Genomic DNA, 19,310 nt, shown 5'->3' with positions numbered 1-19,310 from the left:
CAGGGTACTGACTTGAGACAGTGGGCAGGGCATTCCCTCCTGCTTCATCTGGAATCTAAGCCTGGGCTTAGTTGTTTTTTATTATAGGAATGTTTAGGATGTTATTCTCAGTTATACAAGATAACTGAGAAGAAAAGGTACCCGCTTCACTCAGTTCTCTGAGAAGGATCTGATGCTCTAATGACTCAGGAAAAACAATCTGACTCAAAAAGAAAATAAAATACTTTTAAAAATAAAAGTATTTTTAAAATGTGAAAAACCAAATGCACACACACGTGTAATACACAAACACACATACACACAGGCACACACTTGAAAAGAATAGTATGATTCTCTGTTTCCATCTCCCAGTTAAAAAACATAACTCGTGGCCAGTCTTGTTTCATATGCTTAGATCAACCTCTTCTGTACCACCCCACCCCAGTTATTTAACAGCCTGTCCTACTTAGTCACATCATTTAATCCTTAAATAGTTCAGAATGTGTGTCAGAAAATAAGGACTTTTTGGGCCTCCCTGGTGGCGCAGCAGTTGAGCGCGGGGTTGCGAAGCTGCCCGCAGCCTTGCAGCGCCGGTTCGATCCCCGGCTGCTCCCCGGCCACTGGAGGAGGGTCCCGCATGGCGCGCAGACCTCTCCTGCCGCCCGCTGCTCCCCTCAGCAGTGTACTTCGGTCCTTCTGCCTGCTCTGCTCCCTGCTCTGGCTCTGGTGAATTCTCTCACCCTCCCGCGCTTCTGACTGTACCCAGTGCTTGTATAAATAAATAAATAAATCTTTAAAAAAAAAAAAGAAAATAAGGACTTTTTAAAAAAGAGTATTCCCATTATCACGTCAAAAAGTTCTTTTATATTATCAGATATGCAGTTAGTGTTTAAGTTTCTCAAATTATCTGATGGTAGTTCTTTTATGGTTCATCTAAATCAGAACCAAAAAAGTCTTTACACTGAATAGTCGCTATAGGTTTTTTCTTCAGCTTGTGCTGTCTTTCATTTTTTAATCTTGTAGTTGTATATAGACTTGATTGCTTACAGGAAAAGGAGGGTGTCACACTCTAGGAGGCTGAGAGCCTCCTGTCTTTAGGATTTTCGCCAAAGGAGATGGGAGAGGAAGTGAAGGGCAATGCCCTGCAACCTTTTGAGGGAGACGTGGCTGGCGTCTCTTACTGATAGGTGGTAAGTTTCTCCTGAAACAAGAACCTTTACCCAGTCTTTCGAAATTTGACAGATTGCTCTCAGCAGAGAACCTGGCTGTAGTAGTGGATCTTGCTCTTTCATAGGAAATAAGGGAGGCCATTCAAGCTTTGGAATTCTAGATTTACCTGCTGTGTGATAGCTGCTTCTCTCTGGTGATTCCAGGTCCTTACTGTTATCCTCTACCACATTGTTTTTACTTCAGTGGCAACCTTTCTCCTTTGTTCTTGATCAGACCTCATTAGTTAGCACCAAATGGGGTGTTTTACAGACAGAAAAAAATGAAATGTTGTGTTTGGGGCAGGCACATTTGGGGCATGGCAACAGGATTATAACATCCCCACCCCTCTTCATCACCTTTGGGGAGAAAATGCCTGTGAGGGATTTAGATGCAGGTGATGAGATGAAAGCTCTCTCCCCCTTATGAAATGGGTCAGTGATGCTGACTTTCAGTACATATAAGAGGCTGTCTGTTCCCTTGCTTTGGGGGAGAGCGCAGATTACAGAAGGGAAGTGGCAGGGCCTGACTTGGCAAGTCTGGCAGGGCACTCTTAGAGTCAGGTTCTTGGAGACTAGGTTGGCCATGTGCCTGATTTGGAAACTGTAGTTCACATTAGCGAAAGTGATTAGAATCTGCCAAAGAGGTCAAAAAACATGGGTCCTCACCCTAAGATGCCTTTTATCAAGAGTCAGCTAAGTGATACTGCTGTCATCTAAACATCGTTCATTGCAAATCTTCCCTCTGTACTAAGGTGCTCTCTGTATGCACTACTGTTTTTGTTCCTTAAAACTTTCACACAATTCTTTAATGTGAAATTACTCAACCCTTAATGTCATTTTTAGTGTGAGATGCATGGTATGAGGTCTTTGTTTTGGGCCTCTTCCCATTGTTGCTCTGGCAAAAATGAAGACTGAAACCTAAGCAGTGATAGATAGGTTATATGTTAAGTGCTACAGTGTGTGCTGAATTAAGGTGCCATTGCAGTAATATTGCCATTCCGGTGATGGGGCTGGGAAGGCTGCTAATGAGAGTTTCCTATGGACTTTACATTTTGACTGGTTATCTTCTGGTTGTCAGTGGGGTTCTCACCTCCCTCCCCTAATCCAGTCAAAGCTGAAACAGGATCAACTGCCTAAGGAGATGAAAACATTTCAGGTGGTATCCAGCCCCATGCCTCCCTCATAGTTCCCTGGTGGGTGACAGATTTTAAAATTTATACATCGTTACATTGTAGTACACATGTACACCCTATTAACAAGTCAAGCAGTATACATGTACTATATATTAACAAGTCAAGCTATTTTAATTTGTCCATGTTTCTTTGTAATTTTTGCCTATATTCTGTATAGCATTTATATTCTTATAGACAGAGGGGTGTGTTGTATGCACTCCGCGCACATTTTTATTGCAGGTGTAAGTGTACAAATCATATGCGTATGTGTCATTGAATTTTCATAGAATTAAAAAATTTGCATCCGGGCCTCCCTGGTGGCGCAAGTGGTTAAGCACTGCCCTATGAAGCAATCTGCAGCCTCTGCAGCACGAGTTCAATCCCCAGCTAGCAACCCACATGGCGGAGCAGACCTCTCCTGTCTCGCCCGCTGCTCCACTTTGGTCAATCTGCCTGTTCTCTTCCCCACTCTGTCTCTGATGAATCCTCTCACCCCCCACATCTCTGGCCTTTAACCCAGCTCTTGTATGCATAAATAAATAAATCTTTAAAAAAAAAAAAATTTGCATCCATGTAAAGAATACCCAAGTCAAGAAAGAGAACAGAACTAAGATTTGATAACTCCTGTTCCCCTTTCCTGTTATAACTGGTCTCTAGGCAGATCCCTGAACTAGAGTACACACTATCCTGACTTCTAACACTGTACATGCCTTTTACCTAACTCCTGTTACCCACATCACATTTGTTTGCTCACTCCTACATTATACATATGTACCTTCAGAATTACTGACTCATGACACTTTGAAACACAAATCTCTCTTACGAGAGCTCAATATTGTTCACTCCCAACCTGTTTGATTCTTTTATTAGTTAATTCTCAAACCCATCTATTTCTGTCTCTAACTCTACCCTAACTTTAGGTCTTCATACTCTCTCTTTTTTTTTTTTTAAAGATTTATTTATTTATGCATACAAGAACTGGGATGTAAGCCAGAGGTGCTAGGGTGAGAGGATTCACCAGAGTGGGGAACAGAGCAGGCAGATCTACTGAAATACACTGCTGAGGGGAGCAGCAGGCAAGGCAAGAGAGGTCTGTTGTGCCATGTGGGTTGCCATGTGTGTTGCTCCCTGGCTGCTGGGATCTGGATCAAACTAGTGCTGCAGTGGCTGCTGGCAATAGCTTAATAGTGCTATCTTTAATCTCTGCACTACCGGGGAGGCCCCCTTTGTACTCTCTTAACTAGAATACGAAACATCTTTTTTTTTAAGTCATTCTCATTGACAGTCATCCTCTATTGTATAATAATGTTTTAAATAATATGCTTTTGCCTCTTGAGTTATAAATTGAAGGTTTTATCTATTGTATCCCTGCTGTGAAAGTCAGAATGTTGATTATTATTACCCTCCCTTCTCCAAATTATTGTCTAATTTTAGATCTTCTTTCAATTTTTAAACTTTTTATTGTTACAGATAGCAAAAATACAGGAAACTGCATAAAACAGATGAATAATTTAGTAAATTATTACAAAGTGAATACGTTTGTGAATACCCAATATCATGAATAGAAATTCCAGGAGAGCCCTAGGAACCTCCATGTACCCTTTCGCTCTTAGAGCTACCTCTTTCCAGACTGATATGCTAATAACTTCTTTATTATTTTTAAGGCTTTGTCACCCAAATTTACATTCCTGAACATTGTAGTGAGTTTTTAGTGTAGGTTTTTCTTCCTTTTCTTGTCTTTGAAATTCTTTTGTTGTAAAAACATTTGTCCCATAATATGGATTTTGTGATTATATTTTGTAGGGTAGTTTGTGTGTTTCTGTCCTGTGTATGTGCTGTAAGGCAGTATTTGGATCTAAGGCTTAAGCATCATCGGGTTTGTTTTGTCTTTAGCCAAGGCTTCCTAATATATTGTTAGGTTCCTCTTCAGAAGGGACATGATTGTCTGCTCTTGATGTTTGCAGTAACATCTCAGTAAGTACATTTATTAGTTCGTTAGGGTTGCAAAATGATATTCCAAACAAGAGGAATTCCTTATATACTTTAGGTATTAATCCTTTGACATGTATATCACAAATATCTCTGTGGCTTGTCTTTTCACCTTTCTTAATAGTGTCTTGATGAACATAAATTTTTAAATGCATGTACATTTATAAACTTTTCCTTTATGGTTAATGCATAATATGTCTTATGTTTTAGTCTTTAAGATAAATCCTTTAGTTTTGCCTTTCACATTAATATGGACACTCAGTTCCAGTTCCATTTATTGAGAAGTCTGTCCTCATAATCACTTGACATGCCCAGTCTTTTATTTATATTGTGTGTGTGAGTCTGTTTTCTGGACTACACTCTCTTCTGTTGATCATCATCTTCCCTGTTTTGTCTTCTGATCATTTTGTGTGTCCTGATATAATTCCACACAATCTTGGTTATTAGAGTATATAATATGTATTGTTATTTCCTATCTTTCCTCTTTTTTTCCCCAAGTCTGTCCTAGTTCTTCTTGGCCCTTTGCATTTCTGTATAAAGAATAAAATTAGTTTGTCAACTTAAAAAACACCTTGTTGGGATTTTTATCCTACTGACTTCAAGACCTATAGAGATATAATCATAGCATTCCTGATATTGGTGGTGTATGTCTTCTTTTTGTCTGTCTTTGTTGGTCTTTCTAGAGGTTTGTCTATTTTATTGATTAAAAAAATAAAAACACTACAGCCTTTTGAGTCATTCACTCTTCTCTATTGTTTTCATTGTTTTTCATTCCCATTTTTCTGCTTGAGTTAATTTTGCTCTTTTTGTAGTTTTTGAGATAAATCAGATTATGACTCAAGATCTTTTTCTTTTTTTAATTTATTTTTTTAACATTTATCATTTTTTAAGTTTTTTTAGACAATATTGGCTTCCCTCCACCCCCTCAGATTGAGTCCCCATAGAATTTCCTTCCCCAAGGCACCCATGCACCATCACCACAGACCCCTGTGCTCCTCCCTCCCTCCCTCTCATCCCTTTTCCTCTTCCTCCCCTGCAGGATGTCTCTGGTTTATAATTGTCTGTTTTTGCTTCGTTGTGTTTTGTACTGTTATTATTTTTTTTAATACTGATGTCTTATTTGGTTCCCCTGTATTCCTATTATAATTAAAACCATCCAATATTTTTCCTTTTCCTTCTGGCATATTTCACGGAGCATAATTCCTTCTAGCTCCATCCACATTGCTGTGAATGGCATGAGTTTATCTTTTTTGATTGCTGAATAATATTCCATTGTCTATATATACCACATCCTCTTGATCCAGTCATCTGTTTTTGGGCATTTGGGTTGTTTCCAGGTTTTACCTATTGTAAATAGTGCTGCAATAAACATAGGTGTATAGGTGTTCTTTTGAATCACTGTTTTTTTGTCCTTTGGGTAGATCCCTAGTAGTGGAATTGCCGGATTGTGTGGTAGCTCCATTTTTAGTAGACTGAGGAACCTCCAGGCAGCTTTCCACAGTGGTTGGACCAGTTTGCACTCCCACCGGCAATATAGGAGAGCTCTTTTTTTACCACATCCTCGCCAACATTTGTTGTTGCTTGTTTTTTTGATATGTGCCATTCTTACTGGTGTAAGGTGGTATCTCAGTGTGGTTTCGATTTGCATTTCCCTGATTATAAGGGATGTTGAACATTTTTTATATGCCTATTGGACATTTGCATTTCCTCTTTGGAGAAATGTCTTTTGAGTTCTTCTGCCCATTTCTTGACTGGATTGTTTATTTTGTTTTTGTTGAGACATGTGAGTACTTTGTATATCTTTGTGATCAGTCCCTTATCAGTTGAATGGAGTGCAAAGATTTTTTTGAGATCATTTTCTAATGTAAAGTTCAAACTATAAATGATACATTCAGCATTGCTTTAGCGATGCCCCATTTATCTTAATATGTTGTATTTTCATTCAGTTGCATGTATTTTTTATATCTAATTTTAGTTATATCTAATTTCTCTTTGAGACTTCCTCTTTGACCCAGAAATTATTTTGAAGTGGTTCTTTAGCTTCCAATTGTTTGAATATTTTTTATTACCTGCTACTAATTTATAGGTTGATCCCATTATAGTCAAAGAATATGCTCTTGTGATTGCAGTCCTTTAAATTTGTTGAGGTTTATTTTATGGTCCAGGATACCGTCTTTCTTGGCGATACTCAATGGGCACTTGAAAAAAATGTTTGCTGTTGTTGGGTAGTGGTCTTTATTTAGCAATTAAACCCTTTGATTGTTTTTTGTTTTTTTGGCTTTTTTTGGTTCCCAAGTTTTATTCAAGAACTCATTCAAAATATTCCAGGTAAATGAGCTTTAATCCTCATCTTCCTCCTCCTCTTCGTCCTGGTTAATCTGGAAGTAACGTAATTCGTAACTCTCTTTGCTGTTAGCAACTACGCAACCAGTCACGTAGATTGTTCTTCTTCAAATATTTTTTGGTGAGATATTTCAAATACCTTTTGGAGAAAAGCACCTCGGAAGTTACGGTGATCTTGCTCTTGCTCCGTTCTATGGTCACGGCCCCTCCACCGAGATTCCCGGCCTTCCCGTTCACTTTGATGCGCTCCTGAAGAAACTGCTCGAAGTTGGCAGCATCCATGATTCCATCTTCTACGGGGTGGGTGCAGTCAAGGGTGAACTTCAGAACTTGCTTCTTTTTTTGCCCCCCTTCGCCACAATTTTTTCACGGGCGCCATGGCGGCAGCGGAGGCAGAAAGTTGATGTTTTTTTTAAGATTTATTTATTTATGCATATAAGAGCTGGGGTACAGGCTAGAGGTGAGAGGATTCACCAGAGACAGAGTGGGGAACAGAAAAGGCAGACTGACTGAAATGCACTGCTGAGGGGAGCAGCGGGCGAGTCAGGAGAGGTCTGCTGAGCCATGTGGATTACTCCCTGGCTGGCAGGGAGTTCGAACTCATGCTGCAGAGGCTGCAGACAGCTTCATAGATTGTGTCTTAACCCCTTGCACCACCAGGGAGGCCCCCCCTTTGATTAATTGTACTGTTCATTTCTTCTATACCACTGCTGCTTTTCTATGTAGTAATTCTGCCTATTACTGAAAGGCTATAAATGTCTCCCAGTATTATTGTGGCTTGGCTATGCCAGTTTCTTGTATCATCTTTTTTTTTTTTTTTTAAGATTTATTTATTTGTTTGTTTGTTTGTTTGTTTATACAAGCACTGGGTACAGTCAGAAGCGCGGGAGGGTGAGAGAATTCACCAGAGCCAGAGTGGGGAACAGAGCAGGCAGAAGGACCGAAGTACACTGCTGAGGGGGGCAGGCGGCAGGAGAGGTCTGCGTGCCATGCAGGACCCTCCTCCGGTGGTGGCCGGGGAGCAGCCAGGGATCGAACAGGCGCTGCAGAGACTGCGGGCAGCCTCACAGCCCAGCGCTCAACCGCTGCGCCACTGGGGAGGCCCTCTTGTATCATCTTTATCAGTTTTTCTTTTTCCTCTTATATTTGAGTCTCTGTTGTATGTCTTTCTGGTGGACTGATATTTTCATCATCATGTAATGTTCCTCTTTGTCTATAGTTATTTTGTTTGCTCTGAAGTCTATTTACTTGATAGTGATGTAGTCACTGTGCTTTTAAAAAAATTAATTTTGAGGGCCTCCCCGGTGGCGCAGTGGTTGAGCGCTGGGTTGCGAAGATGCCCGCGGCCTCTGCTGCGCCGTTTCGATCCCTGGCTGCTCTCCGGCCACCTGAGGAGGGTCCCACATGGCGCGCAGACCTCTCCTGCCGCCCGCTGCTCCCCTCAGTAATGTGCTTCGGTCCTTCTGCCTGCTCTGCTCCCCGCTCTGGCTCTGGTGAATTCTCTCACCCCCCCCCGCGCTTCTGACTGCACCCAGTGCATGTATAAACAAGCAAAAACAAACAAACAAATAAATAAAACATGCCTCTATTAAAAAAAATAAATTTAAAAAAAATTAATATTGACTTTGCATGTACCTTTTTCAGCCTTTTACTTTCAACCTGCCTGTGTCTTTGTATTTGAAGTTTCTTATAGACAGCTTGTCTTCTGCTAATCTATACTGCCAATATTTTTGTCTTTGTCACTCTCAGCCTATTGACAGTAATGCAAGCAATAAAAATTTATAAGGCTTGAAATGGTGGGGGTGGTGGAGAGGCACTCATTTGGGCCTAAACTACTGTGGGAGTTCACACAGACATTTCCCCAAACAGAACCAATGTTGTAGCTGAACTGGCTCCTGTCATTCTTATCAGGGAACTTGTAGTAACAAGGTTTATTACTTACAGGTCCTGAAGTGTATGTGGCATGCTTGGGGTCACTTAGTGAAGGCACGTAGAGAGGAGGAGGCTGGGTCTGGGATTCTGCCTTTTTTGAGGTTGAGGGTGGGATTTCTAGGACTTTGAGGGTTCACACCTTATTGGTGATTTTAAAGCACTAGAATGGGAATTAAAGGTAGAAAAGGAAAAGCAGAATCACCCAGAATGATCACCCAGGGCTTTCTAAAAGGGGAACTTCTTGGGTGGGGCAGCCAGGCTCTATCTAGTTGCATAGTTGGCAATATGTTTGTTCTAGATGTATGTCTGTGAAATGGATGCCTCAGTATTCAAAAGCTTAATGTCAGCCACTTATACTATAGTCAGTCTGTTAGACCACTTATATTAAACATAATTATTAAATTATGTTAGGGCTTAAGTTTGCTATTATTGTTTTGTTTCCTTTGTTTCTCCTTTCTTACTTTCCTGTGGTTTCTTTGAACATTCTTTGAACATTTTTTAAAAATTCTATTTTGATGTGTTTGTAATGCCTTAATATATCACTTTGTATAGTTTGCTTAGGTGTTGCTGTAGGTATTACATTATACATCCTAACTAATCCCATTCTAATGATACCAAAATTTTATTTGTTTACTCCTTTTAGCTTCTCCTTCCCCCCAGTTTTAAATTTAATTCTATTTCATCTACATGAGGCAACTCCACTTTGGTAGACCGGGAAGTACATAGGATTGTCTTTCATCTGTCCTCTTTACTGAATTTTTATTCTGATAGTTTATTCTTTAGTTCTAGTAGTTTTGTTTTGTTGTTGTTGTTGTTGTTGTTGTTTTTTAAGATTTATTTATTTATTTATACAAGCACTGGGTACAGTCAGAAGTGTGGGAGGGTGAGAGAATTCACCAGAGCCAGAGCAGGGAACGGAACAGACAGACTGACGAAATACACTGCTGAGGGGAGCAGCGGGTGCTGCAGGAGAGGTCCGCACGCGCCATGTGGACTCTCGCCTGTGGCAGGGGATCAAGCCAGCGCTGCAGAGGCTGCAGGCAGCTTCGCAGCCCAGCGCTCAACCGCTGCACCACCAGGGGAGGCCCAGTTCTAGTAGTTGTTTTTATTACTACATATAGTCAAACCTTCCTCAAAAATGTCATTTTCACCCGTCTTTCTTATTTCTATACCTGTTGTTTATTTCTGTCTTACTGTCAAATAAAAAAGTTGGGCCTATTTTTTTCTACTCTTCACCATCATAATGTATATTGTTTTTATTTTGCCTGTATGTAAATTTGCTTTTACTTTTTTCCCTCTAAGTTTGTGATATGGTCTGAATGTTTGAAGTCTCCACTTTTATCCAGCTGCCTGTAATTTTATTTTTTAATGCTTCAGGCATGCTCCTGTCTAAGGCCTTTCCATTTGTTTTTACCTCTGCCTGAAATGCACCCCTACCCTTACATTCATATGGCTTGCTCTCTCACCTTCCGAAAGATCTTTATTCAGATGTCACATTCTTGATAAGACTTTTCCCTGACCATATCCCTCTAAAGTTGTAATCCATCCTTTCCATCAAGTCTCCCATTTTATTCTGCACCTGATTTTCATAGCATTTATAGCCATCGAATATATTGTTTTATCTACTCACTGGTCTGTTGTCCATTTCTCTCTTGGACTATATGTACCATGAAGGCAAGACTCTTTATTTTGTTCATTGTTTTATTCAGAACAGAATCTGGCACATACAGGTGCTCAATAAGTATTTAAATATTAAACATATTCTTCTGTTTAAGCTCTTCAAGTTGGGACTGTCAGTCTAGAATGAAATTTTTTAAAATAGTTCTTTGTACCTTTTGCCATATAACTTTGGTTTTTGTTTGCTTTACTTCTTATTTGTGCCAGGTAATACTTTTCAAATGGTTTAAAATTCAAACACTAAAAAAGGGTTTGTGTTGAATAGTGTTCCTCCCACTCCCGTACCCCTTTCCTCTCTTCAGAAGCAACAGGCTGGCTTTGTTGATTTCTGACACTCCATGCAGATTGTCTCTTATGGCTTGCTAAAATGTTGATATCAAGTGACTCTATACGACAGAGTATTTTACAGTTATATCAGAACAGAGCAATCTTGTTTCCCTTTATGTCTAATGTTCAGTCCTCCTCAATGGCCAGTGTCATTGACCATTTTTTAGTGAATGTTGCTCCCATGTTGCCTGCTGAGGGAATAAGAAAATGAATACTATTTTGCCCATGCTCTTGAAGTTGAAAATCTATGTGGAAAATGAGAAAGTACTCACACTTATAAAGTAACATGGGTTAAAAAGATCAAGATGATACGTGTGAGATAACTGAAAACACTGAATTGTCAAATGAGGTATAAATAGTAAATTCCATGAAAATTAGTTCATCAAAGCAAAGTATGAGTACACTTTAGTATCAGAGAAAGAAAAGAATATATTGAATAGTCTTGAGAAGAGTGTAAAAAGAAAGGAGTATATTATTAACATTATGTGTGTACCAATATGAAATGTAAATTATAAGATCCTACTAGGCGTTTACTTCTATTCCATGAGATTTGCAAAGACAAATAAAGAAGTCCTTATCTTGCAGAGAAGAGATTTTATATACTTTCAACAAAGTCATTGAAAGGACTTGTTATTAATTAGTATCAAATTCAGTAGGAAATTAGAAAGAGATCATAGGCATTTAGAAAAATCAAGAAAAATTTTATAGGGAACTCATGTTCAAGATGGAACTTGAAAGATTAGATTTTTAATAGGTGCAAAAGGATAACATGGTGAAAGACTAGTAGACAGGTTAGCAGATGATATACCTCCTCTTTTTGTGAATTAAGTTTTATTAGAACACAGCCATGCTCTTTATTTATAGATTGTATCTGCTTTCATGAGCAGTTAAAACAAATCATATGTCCTGCATACTACCTGGTCCTTTACAGAAAGTTTGCTGCTTCTTGCAAGTAGACAAAATGTATGTGGGAAAGCATTATTGATAACTACTAAATAAATGAAAATGAGGTATTTATTATATTTGGAGTGGGGTGTCACTAATCCAGGGGTGGATGTGCTAAAGAGGAATTAGCTTTGAAGGAATATGATAGGAAGAGGTAGTGGGGGCTATTCTAGGCTGGGATAATAGTTCAATAAGAGACAAATATGGCTTGTCGTTAATCATGCTTTTCTAATCTTTCCCTTACTAGTGAAGAAGGATCAAGAAGGTGGAGAAGAAAAGAAATCTGTACAAAAGAAAAAAGTAAAAGAGTTAAAGGTGTTGGATTCAAAGACATCCCAGAATCTTTGTGAGTAACTCTATGATCCTAAGTATTTGAAATATGAAGAAGTTCTTTTAAATCAGGATCCCTTGATAGAAAACTTCCATTTGTGAAGTTCCTACTGTATACTAGGCATTGCATAGTGATTTTCTGATATTTCCTTTAATTTCTTCGATAGCACTGAAAAATTGCTAGTATCATTTTTTGGGCATGGAAATAGAGGCTAATAGTTTTAGGAATTTGCCTAGTTACATATCTATTAAGAGACAGGTCTGGGATTGGAAGCTTAGATTTTATTTTAAAGCCCTTATTATTTCCATTGCAGTATTCCTTTTTTTTTTTTTTTTTTTTTAAGATTTATTTATTTTTATACAAGAACCAGGGTACAGGCCAGATGTGCGGGAGGGTAAGAGGATTCACCAGAGACAGAGCTGGGAACAGAACGGGCAGACTGATGAAGTACACTGCTGAGGGGAGCAGCGGGCGAGACAGGAGAGGTCTGCTTTGCCATGTGGAATTCTGGCCGCCTGGCCGGGATCGAACCCACACTGCAGAGGCTGCGGACGGACAGCTTCACAGTGCGGTGCTCAACCGCTTGCGCCACCAGGGAGGCCCTCCATTGCAGTATTCTAACCACTGTACATTTCCTTCTTTCTCACTTTCTTTAAAATACTTCCTTTAAATATAGGGTGTGGCTTGACTTCAGTTAAATCTAAAATAACTTTGTGGTTTAGAATAATGTAAATCTGTTAAAGAGTAGCTCCTAAGAGTTCGGTTACAGTGTTCTTCCTATTCACATATTTGTTCAAATATTTGAGGGTCTGCCCTTTTCTGTTAAATAGAAGGCGGGCCTCCGTGGTGGCGCAGGCGATTGAGCACAGTGCTGTGAAGCTGTCCACAGCCTCTGCAGTGCCGGTTCAATCCCCACCAGCTGCGGAGCTACCCACATGGGTGTGGCAGGCCTCTCCTGTCTCGCCCACTGCTCCCCTCAGCAGTGTATTTCAGTCAGTCTGCCTGTTCTGTTCCCCAATCTGTCTGGTGAATCCTGTCACCCTCCCACATGTCTGGCCTGTACCCCGGTTCTTGTATAAATAAATCAATCTTTAAAAAAAACAGTAAGTTCAAGGCATTTGTTCTAGAGATAAAAGGATATATATTCCATGAAGCCCCCTCACAATCTTACAATGTAGCTACTGTTCCCATTTTTCAAAATGAGGAAATTCTAAGTTCAGAGGTGATTTGACAAGGAATGAGTATGCATACCAATAGGTAAAGCCAGTGATACAATGAGATCAGTAAGACTTTATGTTATTCTTGGTTACATAAGCTTAGATTATTGACAACAGATGTTACTTAATAATGTCAGTAGGTAAGTCCTTTTATGGAGACTAGTAATGAGAGGTCATTTTCCTCTTAAAGATTTTTTGTAGGAACATAATACTTGTTATGAGTAACTGCTATTGTGTTAACTTCAGGGTAGTGCATGGTTTTCCACGTGAGTGATAGCAATATGGAAGACAGTTGAAATATTCAGGAAGACAGTTGAAATTTGCGTAGGGCAGAATAGTCAAAGAAATGTAATTTCAATATTCACCAATGAAGTGCTTTTATATGCTACGGGAAACTGTGTAAGGCATAGTACCTATCTTCGTGAACCATATATTTGGTGGAGACAGATAAATAGATAATGGTAATAGCATGGATTGATAAAGCAGTGATGAGGTCTACTAGGATCTCTTGGAGAGAACTAGAAAGGAACATGGAAATCAAGTGAAGGCGCCGTCCTAGAGGTCATTCTAAAGGGGGTACTACTTAAACTGAGTTGAAAGAAGTATTAAAAATAGATTAAGTGAAGAATGAGAGCTGGTTTGTTTCAGGCAACGGGATAAGTATTTATGAAGCCATGGAGGTTTGAGATACATGCAGTTCAGAAACTACAAGAAATATTGTACAGCTGAGTAAAGGCGATGCCTGGGGGAGTGTTGGAAGCTAAGTCATAAAGAATTCTTATGGAGTTAGGCTAAGCTGTATGTTTTAACCTGAAAACTTATGGAAGTTACTAAGGAAATTTTAATCAGAAAAGTGAGTGATAAAACCCTGTGTGATTGTTGAAGATATTTACTTCAGTGTTGATTTTGATGCTGAGTTGGTAGGGTATGGTAAGACTATAGGCAGAGAGGTGAATTATGTTATTACTTTAAACTGAGTGAGAGGGAATCTGGGCCTGAAACTCCAGCAGTAAAAATGTATAGGAAAATAGAAAATATTAGGAAGATAAGATTAATGAAACTTAGTGATTGAGGGTTTAGAAGACAATGTGTTTTCTGTGTTTACATCACTGTATAGAAAGTGGTACCATTTACTGCAATAGGGAAATCCAGCAGTGGCACATTCTCTCTGTTTTTTGGGAAAGGAGTGGTAGGAAGTGGGTATGAATGAGAAGTGGCAGGATAGTGGGTAGAAATGATTAATTTTAGCATTGAATATAAGAAGCCTGGGGGACTCCTCCAAAAGGCACTGGCGTATAGAAATGAGGAGGAACGTTGGCTGGAGATTTGAATTTAGGAGTCAGCATATGAGTCATAGTTGAAACCATGGGGATTTGCTTTGAAGGCCACTAATATTTAAGGAGCAAATAAAGAAAAAGGGAGACTCCAAGGAGGCTAGAAAGGCACAGCAAAGAAAAAGAGTCCTAAGAGTATTCAGCAGTGTCAAATGAAGACACAAGGGTCAAATGAAATGAGAACAGGACAAGTATTCTTTGGATTTGACATTCGAAAGTCAGAAGCTTTAAGTAAGGGCAGTTTTAGTATAGTATAGGAGTTAAGAGTAGAGACTCTGGAACCCATTTGTACTTAAAACGAGGCTCCAGCCTTTACTTAGCAATGTGACCTTGAATGGGTAGTTTAAGTTCTTTACATATTAGTTCTTTTCCTGTCAAATGGGGCAAATAACACAAATTTACAAGGATAGTATTAATAGGGTTAAATGAGATCATGTATGTAGATTATGTTTAAAGGTACTATATCTCACAAGAAATACTCATTCAATAAATGATTGCTATCTTTTCACTGACTTTGTGGACACAGAAGAATAAATGAGACCCACAGAAATGAGAGAGATTTGTATTATTAGAATGTTGTAAAGTGGAGGAAAGAGGGATGTTGGTAGCTAGGTACATTGGATCAGGGAAGGTTTGTGGGGTTTCTTGTTCTTGTTTTAAGGTAGAAGAGACTTGATTTTATATATGTATTCTTAAGGAAAAGATCTTCAGGCCCACCTGTTCTATTGAAGCATGATGACCTCATGGGTATAATTGCTGATAAGTTTACAGAAGTATTGGCACAAGTTTTCTTCTAGGTGATTCCAAAATTGTCCTTATCCAAGCCTTTACTCATCTGGCCCTAGCTGAGGGCCCCCCCCCCCAATGCTCAGTTTGTAAGGGGCATAAGAGAAAACTTAGCAATTAATTTGACTGGTGGTTTAAATTTTTTCAGAGGAGTAAGATCACCTTAGAACAAATGGAAGTGGTCGGACAGTTGGGAGATGGGGACTGTTTTTGTTTTTTTTTTTGAGATGGAGATTTTTGAAGGAGTTGTCAAGAGTGTGTAGGAGGGGAGAGGAAGGGAGAGAGAAAAGGGGAGAGGGTTGAGGAGGAGAAAGAGACACTGAGGCCTGATGAGGTTGAAGAGGGATTTGGAGATCAAATTTAATAGTGAGCTTACTGAAAGGATGAGGAATTGTTTCTTAGGGAATGGGATATGGCCCCTTAATTTCAGAGCATTTCAGGTGATGGCAACTTTTGAGAAAGGAGTTGTGGGAATGGGGAGCTAAAATAGAGTGGGGAGAATGTCTTTGATGAAGAAGAGAAGATCAAATACTTCCTGTGTGAGCTGAGGCAAGGAGTCACTCACAGTGTTTGTGGAACATGGTGCTTGGGACAGTGTAGCTGGTGTGGGACATACATGTGGGGATTACTAACAAAGAATGCTGGGAGGTAGAGACCTTAAATACTGGATTTTAACAACATAGGCACAGAGAAGCTGTTGGTTTCTGATAGTGACTTCAAAAAGCTCTCTTAGGAAAATTGTGCAGTATAGGCTCTACTTATAGGATGGGCTAGAAGGGGAAGAGACTGAAAAAGAATATATCTCATTTTCTGGCAGCAATCTTCCTGGGTTCCTTCCGCATGCCCTATCAAGAGATTAAGAATGTTATCCTGGAAGTGAATGAGGCTGTTCTGACTGAGTCCATGATCCAGGTAAGGAGCGTGCTCATTCTACTGGAGCTGACCATGCACTACTGTACACTAGCCTCATCTCTCTGCCTCTGGCTTATTAACTTAAAGAATGTTAGCATTCAGTAAGTTTCCAGCTCTGGTGGTCAAGTTATTTCTGCTATAGTTTTCAGAAGGCCCACCATTGACCAGCTGCCTCTCCCTTCCTCTAGCCCAGCCCCTGTTTTCTTCTTAGTGGTTCTTGGGCAGAGTGAGGGACTGACAAGAGAGCAAAAGCGCTGTTTGGCTCAAGCTATCAGCTCATCCCCTCAAACTGAGACAGCCCCTTTCTCTTTCAGAACCTCATTAAGCAGATGCCAGAGCCAGAGCAGTTACAGATGCTTTCAGAACTGAAGGACGAGTATGATGACCTGGCTGAGTCAGAGCAGTTTGGCGTGGTGGTGAGTGAGGCCCTTGCATTAGGCACTTCTCCAGCCCTTGCTCCCTCCTCTCCCAGAGCAGTCTCTTCCTGGCTCCTGTGTCCCCTACTCTTTGAGCCTTTCTTTATATTTATCTTCTCCTTAGTCTGGAAATAAGATCCTCCCATTGGAGTCTCAGACCTGTATCTTTTTCCTACTTTCTCTGTTGACTGTAATGGAATGCTTCTCTTCTCCACCAGATGGGCACTGTTCCCTCCCTGCGGCCTCGCCTCAATGCCATCCTCTTCAAGCTGCAGTTCAGTGAGCAGGTGGAGAATATCAAGCCAGAGATAGTTTCTGTGACTGCTGCATGTGAGGAGCTGCGAAAGAGCGAGAACTTCTCTAAGCTCCTGGAGATTACCTTGCTCATCGGCAACTATATGAATGCTGGCTCTAGAAATGCTTGTGCTTTTGGCTTCAATATCAGCTTCCTCTGTAAGGTGAGCCTGGGTGAGAGCAGGGCATTAAAAGGGAAAGCTGCTGGCTCTCTCAGGAGCCCAGTATGACTAAATGCTATTGGCCTGAGGTAGTCTTGAGTAGACAAAGACCAACCATTTCTCCTCTTCCTCCAAGCTTCGAGACACCAAGTCCGCAGATCAGAAGATGACATTGTTGCACTTCTTGGCTGAGTTCTGTGAGAGTGACTATCCAGATGTCCTCAAGTTCCCAGATGAGCTTGCTCATGTGGAGAAAGCCAGCCGAGGTGGGGCAGGTTGGGGTAAAGCTGGAATGCATTCTAAACCCCAAAAATCTCTGCATGGGGAGGGAAACAAAAACACAGTCTAGATTTGCAGATCATTATCAGTTCAGATGGTCCTAAGTGGAATTGGGAGAGGGCTTAGGCATGGCAGAAGAGAAGTCTTCATGTCTAGAAATGGGAAGCGCTTTCCTTCCTAGGGTAGCATGGGACATCAGAAAACAACTGCAAGAAAGTCAGGTATTTTTAGACTTTCAGAAAGATCAACTGAATTAGCAAAATTCAGGCCTCAACAGTAGAAATGGGAACACACTTCTGCCCTGCCTTTGTATATCTCTGTATATCTCCTTCCTCCTAAGTCCGATTCTGTAAAATAAATGAGACCAAGAGCCCAGGGGATTTTGTAGAATCTTATTAAATTAAATGAAGTTTCTCTTCCCTTCTTAGTACTTACTGTACGGCTTGTGGAGGCTGGAGAGTCAGTCATCAAGTTATTTATAGTTGCTCTGGAAAGATGTGTGAAACAGTTAGAAAGTACATCAGGGAACTAAACTAATGAAGTACCAGATGGATGTCTAGAGCTGAACCCTGAAGGGCAGAAGGTCTGGATTTAATAAGCCCTTGCTGTTTGTTTTTGTAATTTCTTTAGTTTCTGCTGAAAACTTGCAAAAGAATCTAGATCAGATGAAGAAACAGATTTCTAACGTGGAAAGAGATGTTCAGAAATTCCCACCTGCCACAGATGAGAAAGACAAGTTTGTTGAAAAAATGACTATATCCTTTCTGGAGAGGAGAGAATTGCCCCTTAAAAGGGAAAGCAAACTTCCTATGGAGGAAACAAACCATGCAGATAAATTAAAAAATGACCTTGATCTCCTGCCCTCTGCCCTGTCTCTTGTACACACACACACCCCTATTCCCCTTTCTCTCCCCTTCCCCAAAGTAACCACTGCCTCTGGACTTCTTTCTGATTTGCATCTCATGAATTTATCTTTTAAAAAGTTATATTGTATTGCTTTTTGCACATAGTAGGTTCATAGCAATATATGCAGAATATCCCCTTTTTAATTGCCACTTCCTATTCTATAAGTGTTTACTATTCCCCTATTTTGGGTATTTAGATAGCTCCTGGCTTTTGTTATTATTAATGCTGTACTGAACATATTTGTGCCTGCCACCATGTGTCTGTGATTGTTCCTTTGAGCTGTCACTTCTGGTCCTTCACTCCTTGGCTGCACAGCTTTGTGAAGGATGCACAGGAACAGTACAACAAGCTGCACATGATGCATTCTAACATGGAGACCCTTTATAAGGAGCTGGGCGAGTACTTCCTCTTTGACCCTAAGAAAGTATCTGTGGAAGAATTCTTCATGGATCTGCACAACTTTAAGAATATGTTTTTGGTGAGCAAGGGATACCTGTTGACTGAGTCTTTTGTGAGCAGTTCTCTCTGCACTGGGTTCATGTTGGTCAGTGGTAGGTGTGCATATGTATGAACGCATCCGTGCTCACATGGTCATTGTTGTCTCCCCCCAGCAAGCAGTCAAGGAGAATCAGAAGCGGCGGGAGACAGAGGAAAAGATGCGTAGAGCAAAACTCGCCAAGGAGAAGGCAGAGAAGGAGCGGCTAGAGAAGCAGCAGAAGAGAGAGCAGCTCATAGACATGAATACAGGTAAGAAGTGAAGGGGAAGGGCTGATGGGCTGAGATAGGAACATTTGGAGGCTTCTCTGTCTGGAATCTAGAGGCCTGAGGGAACAGCTCATGTCTAGTTCAACTCCTGGCAAATGATTGTTGGCAGTCTTCTGTCTCCGAGAGCCTGATGCTGGACTTTAACCCCAGCTCAGTTACATACACAGTCCAGTTCTCCATGCCCAAATCTTTTTCTCCATTGCTGGTTCCCGCATTATGCCTCATCTCCCTGGTGATTTTAATATTGCTGTAATACAGACTCTTTCCTTCTATTTGTCCAAAATTTCCTCTGGCATATTTTCATATTCTCTGCTAAAACTCGTTTTTTTCCCAAAAA

At 40.3% G+C, this 19,310-nt stretch overlaps 1 protein-coding gene and 1 pseudogene across 2 annotated transcripts in view; one reads left to right on the top strand and one right to left on the bottom strand.

Moving 5' to 3' along the window:
• DIAPH1 (diaphanous related formin 1) overlaps positions 1-19,310 on the top strand; it is a gene marked incomplete at both ends in the record, with an annotated part of 88,021 nt that overhangs the window by 59,355 nt on the left and 9,356 nt on the right. The window contains 8 exons of the mRNA XM_084251675.1: positions 11,820-11,918; positions 16,058-16,152; positions 16,467-16,568; positions 16,787-17,026; positions 17,160-17,289; positions 17,933-18,059; positions 18,524-18,686; positions 18,820-18,955. Coding sequence (XP_084107801.1) covers positions 11,820-11,918; positions 16,058-16,152; positions 16,467-16,568; positions 16,787-17,026; positions 17,160-17,289; positions 17,933-18,059; positions 18,524-18,686; positions 18,820-18,955 — 1,092 coding nt within the window. The remainder of the gene's footprint in view (positions 1-11,819; positions 11,919-16,057; positions 16,153-16,466; positions 16,569-16,786; positions 17,027-17,159; positions 17,290-17,932; positions 18,060-18,523; positions 18,687-18,819; positions 18,956-19,310) is intronic.
• LOC311182698 (large ribosomal subunit protein eL22-like) lies at positions 6,514-7,070 on the bottom strand (annotated as a pseudogene). The gene has a single exon. The product of its transcript is annotated as a large ribosomal subunit protein eL22-like (transcript).

The sequence above is a fragment of the Talpa europaea genome (assembly GCF_964194135.1).
Source record: "Talpa europaea genome assembly, chromosome: 13".
NCBI classification, from domain to species: Eukaryota; Metazoa; Chordata; class Mammalia; order Eulipotyphla; family Talpidae; genus Talpa; species Talpa europaea.
This window is presented reverse-complemented; position numbering and strand designations above follow the sequence as displayed.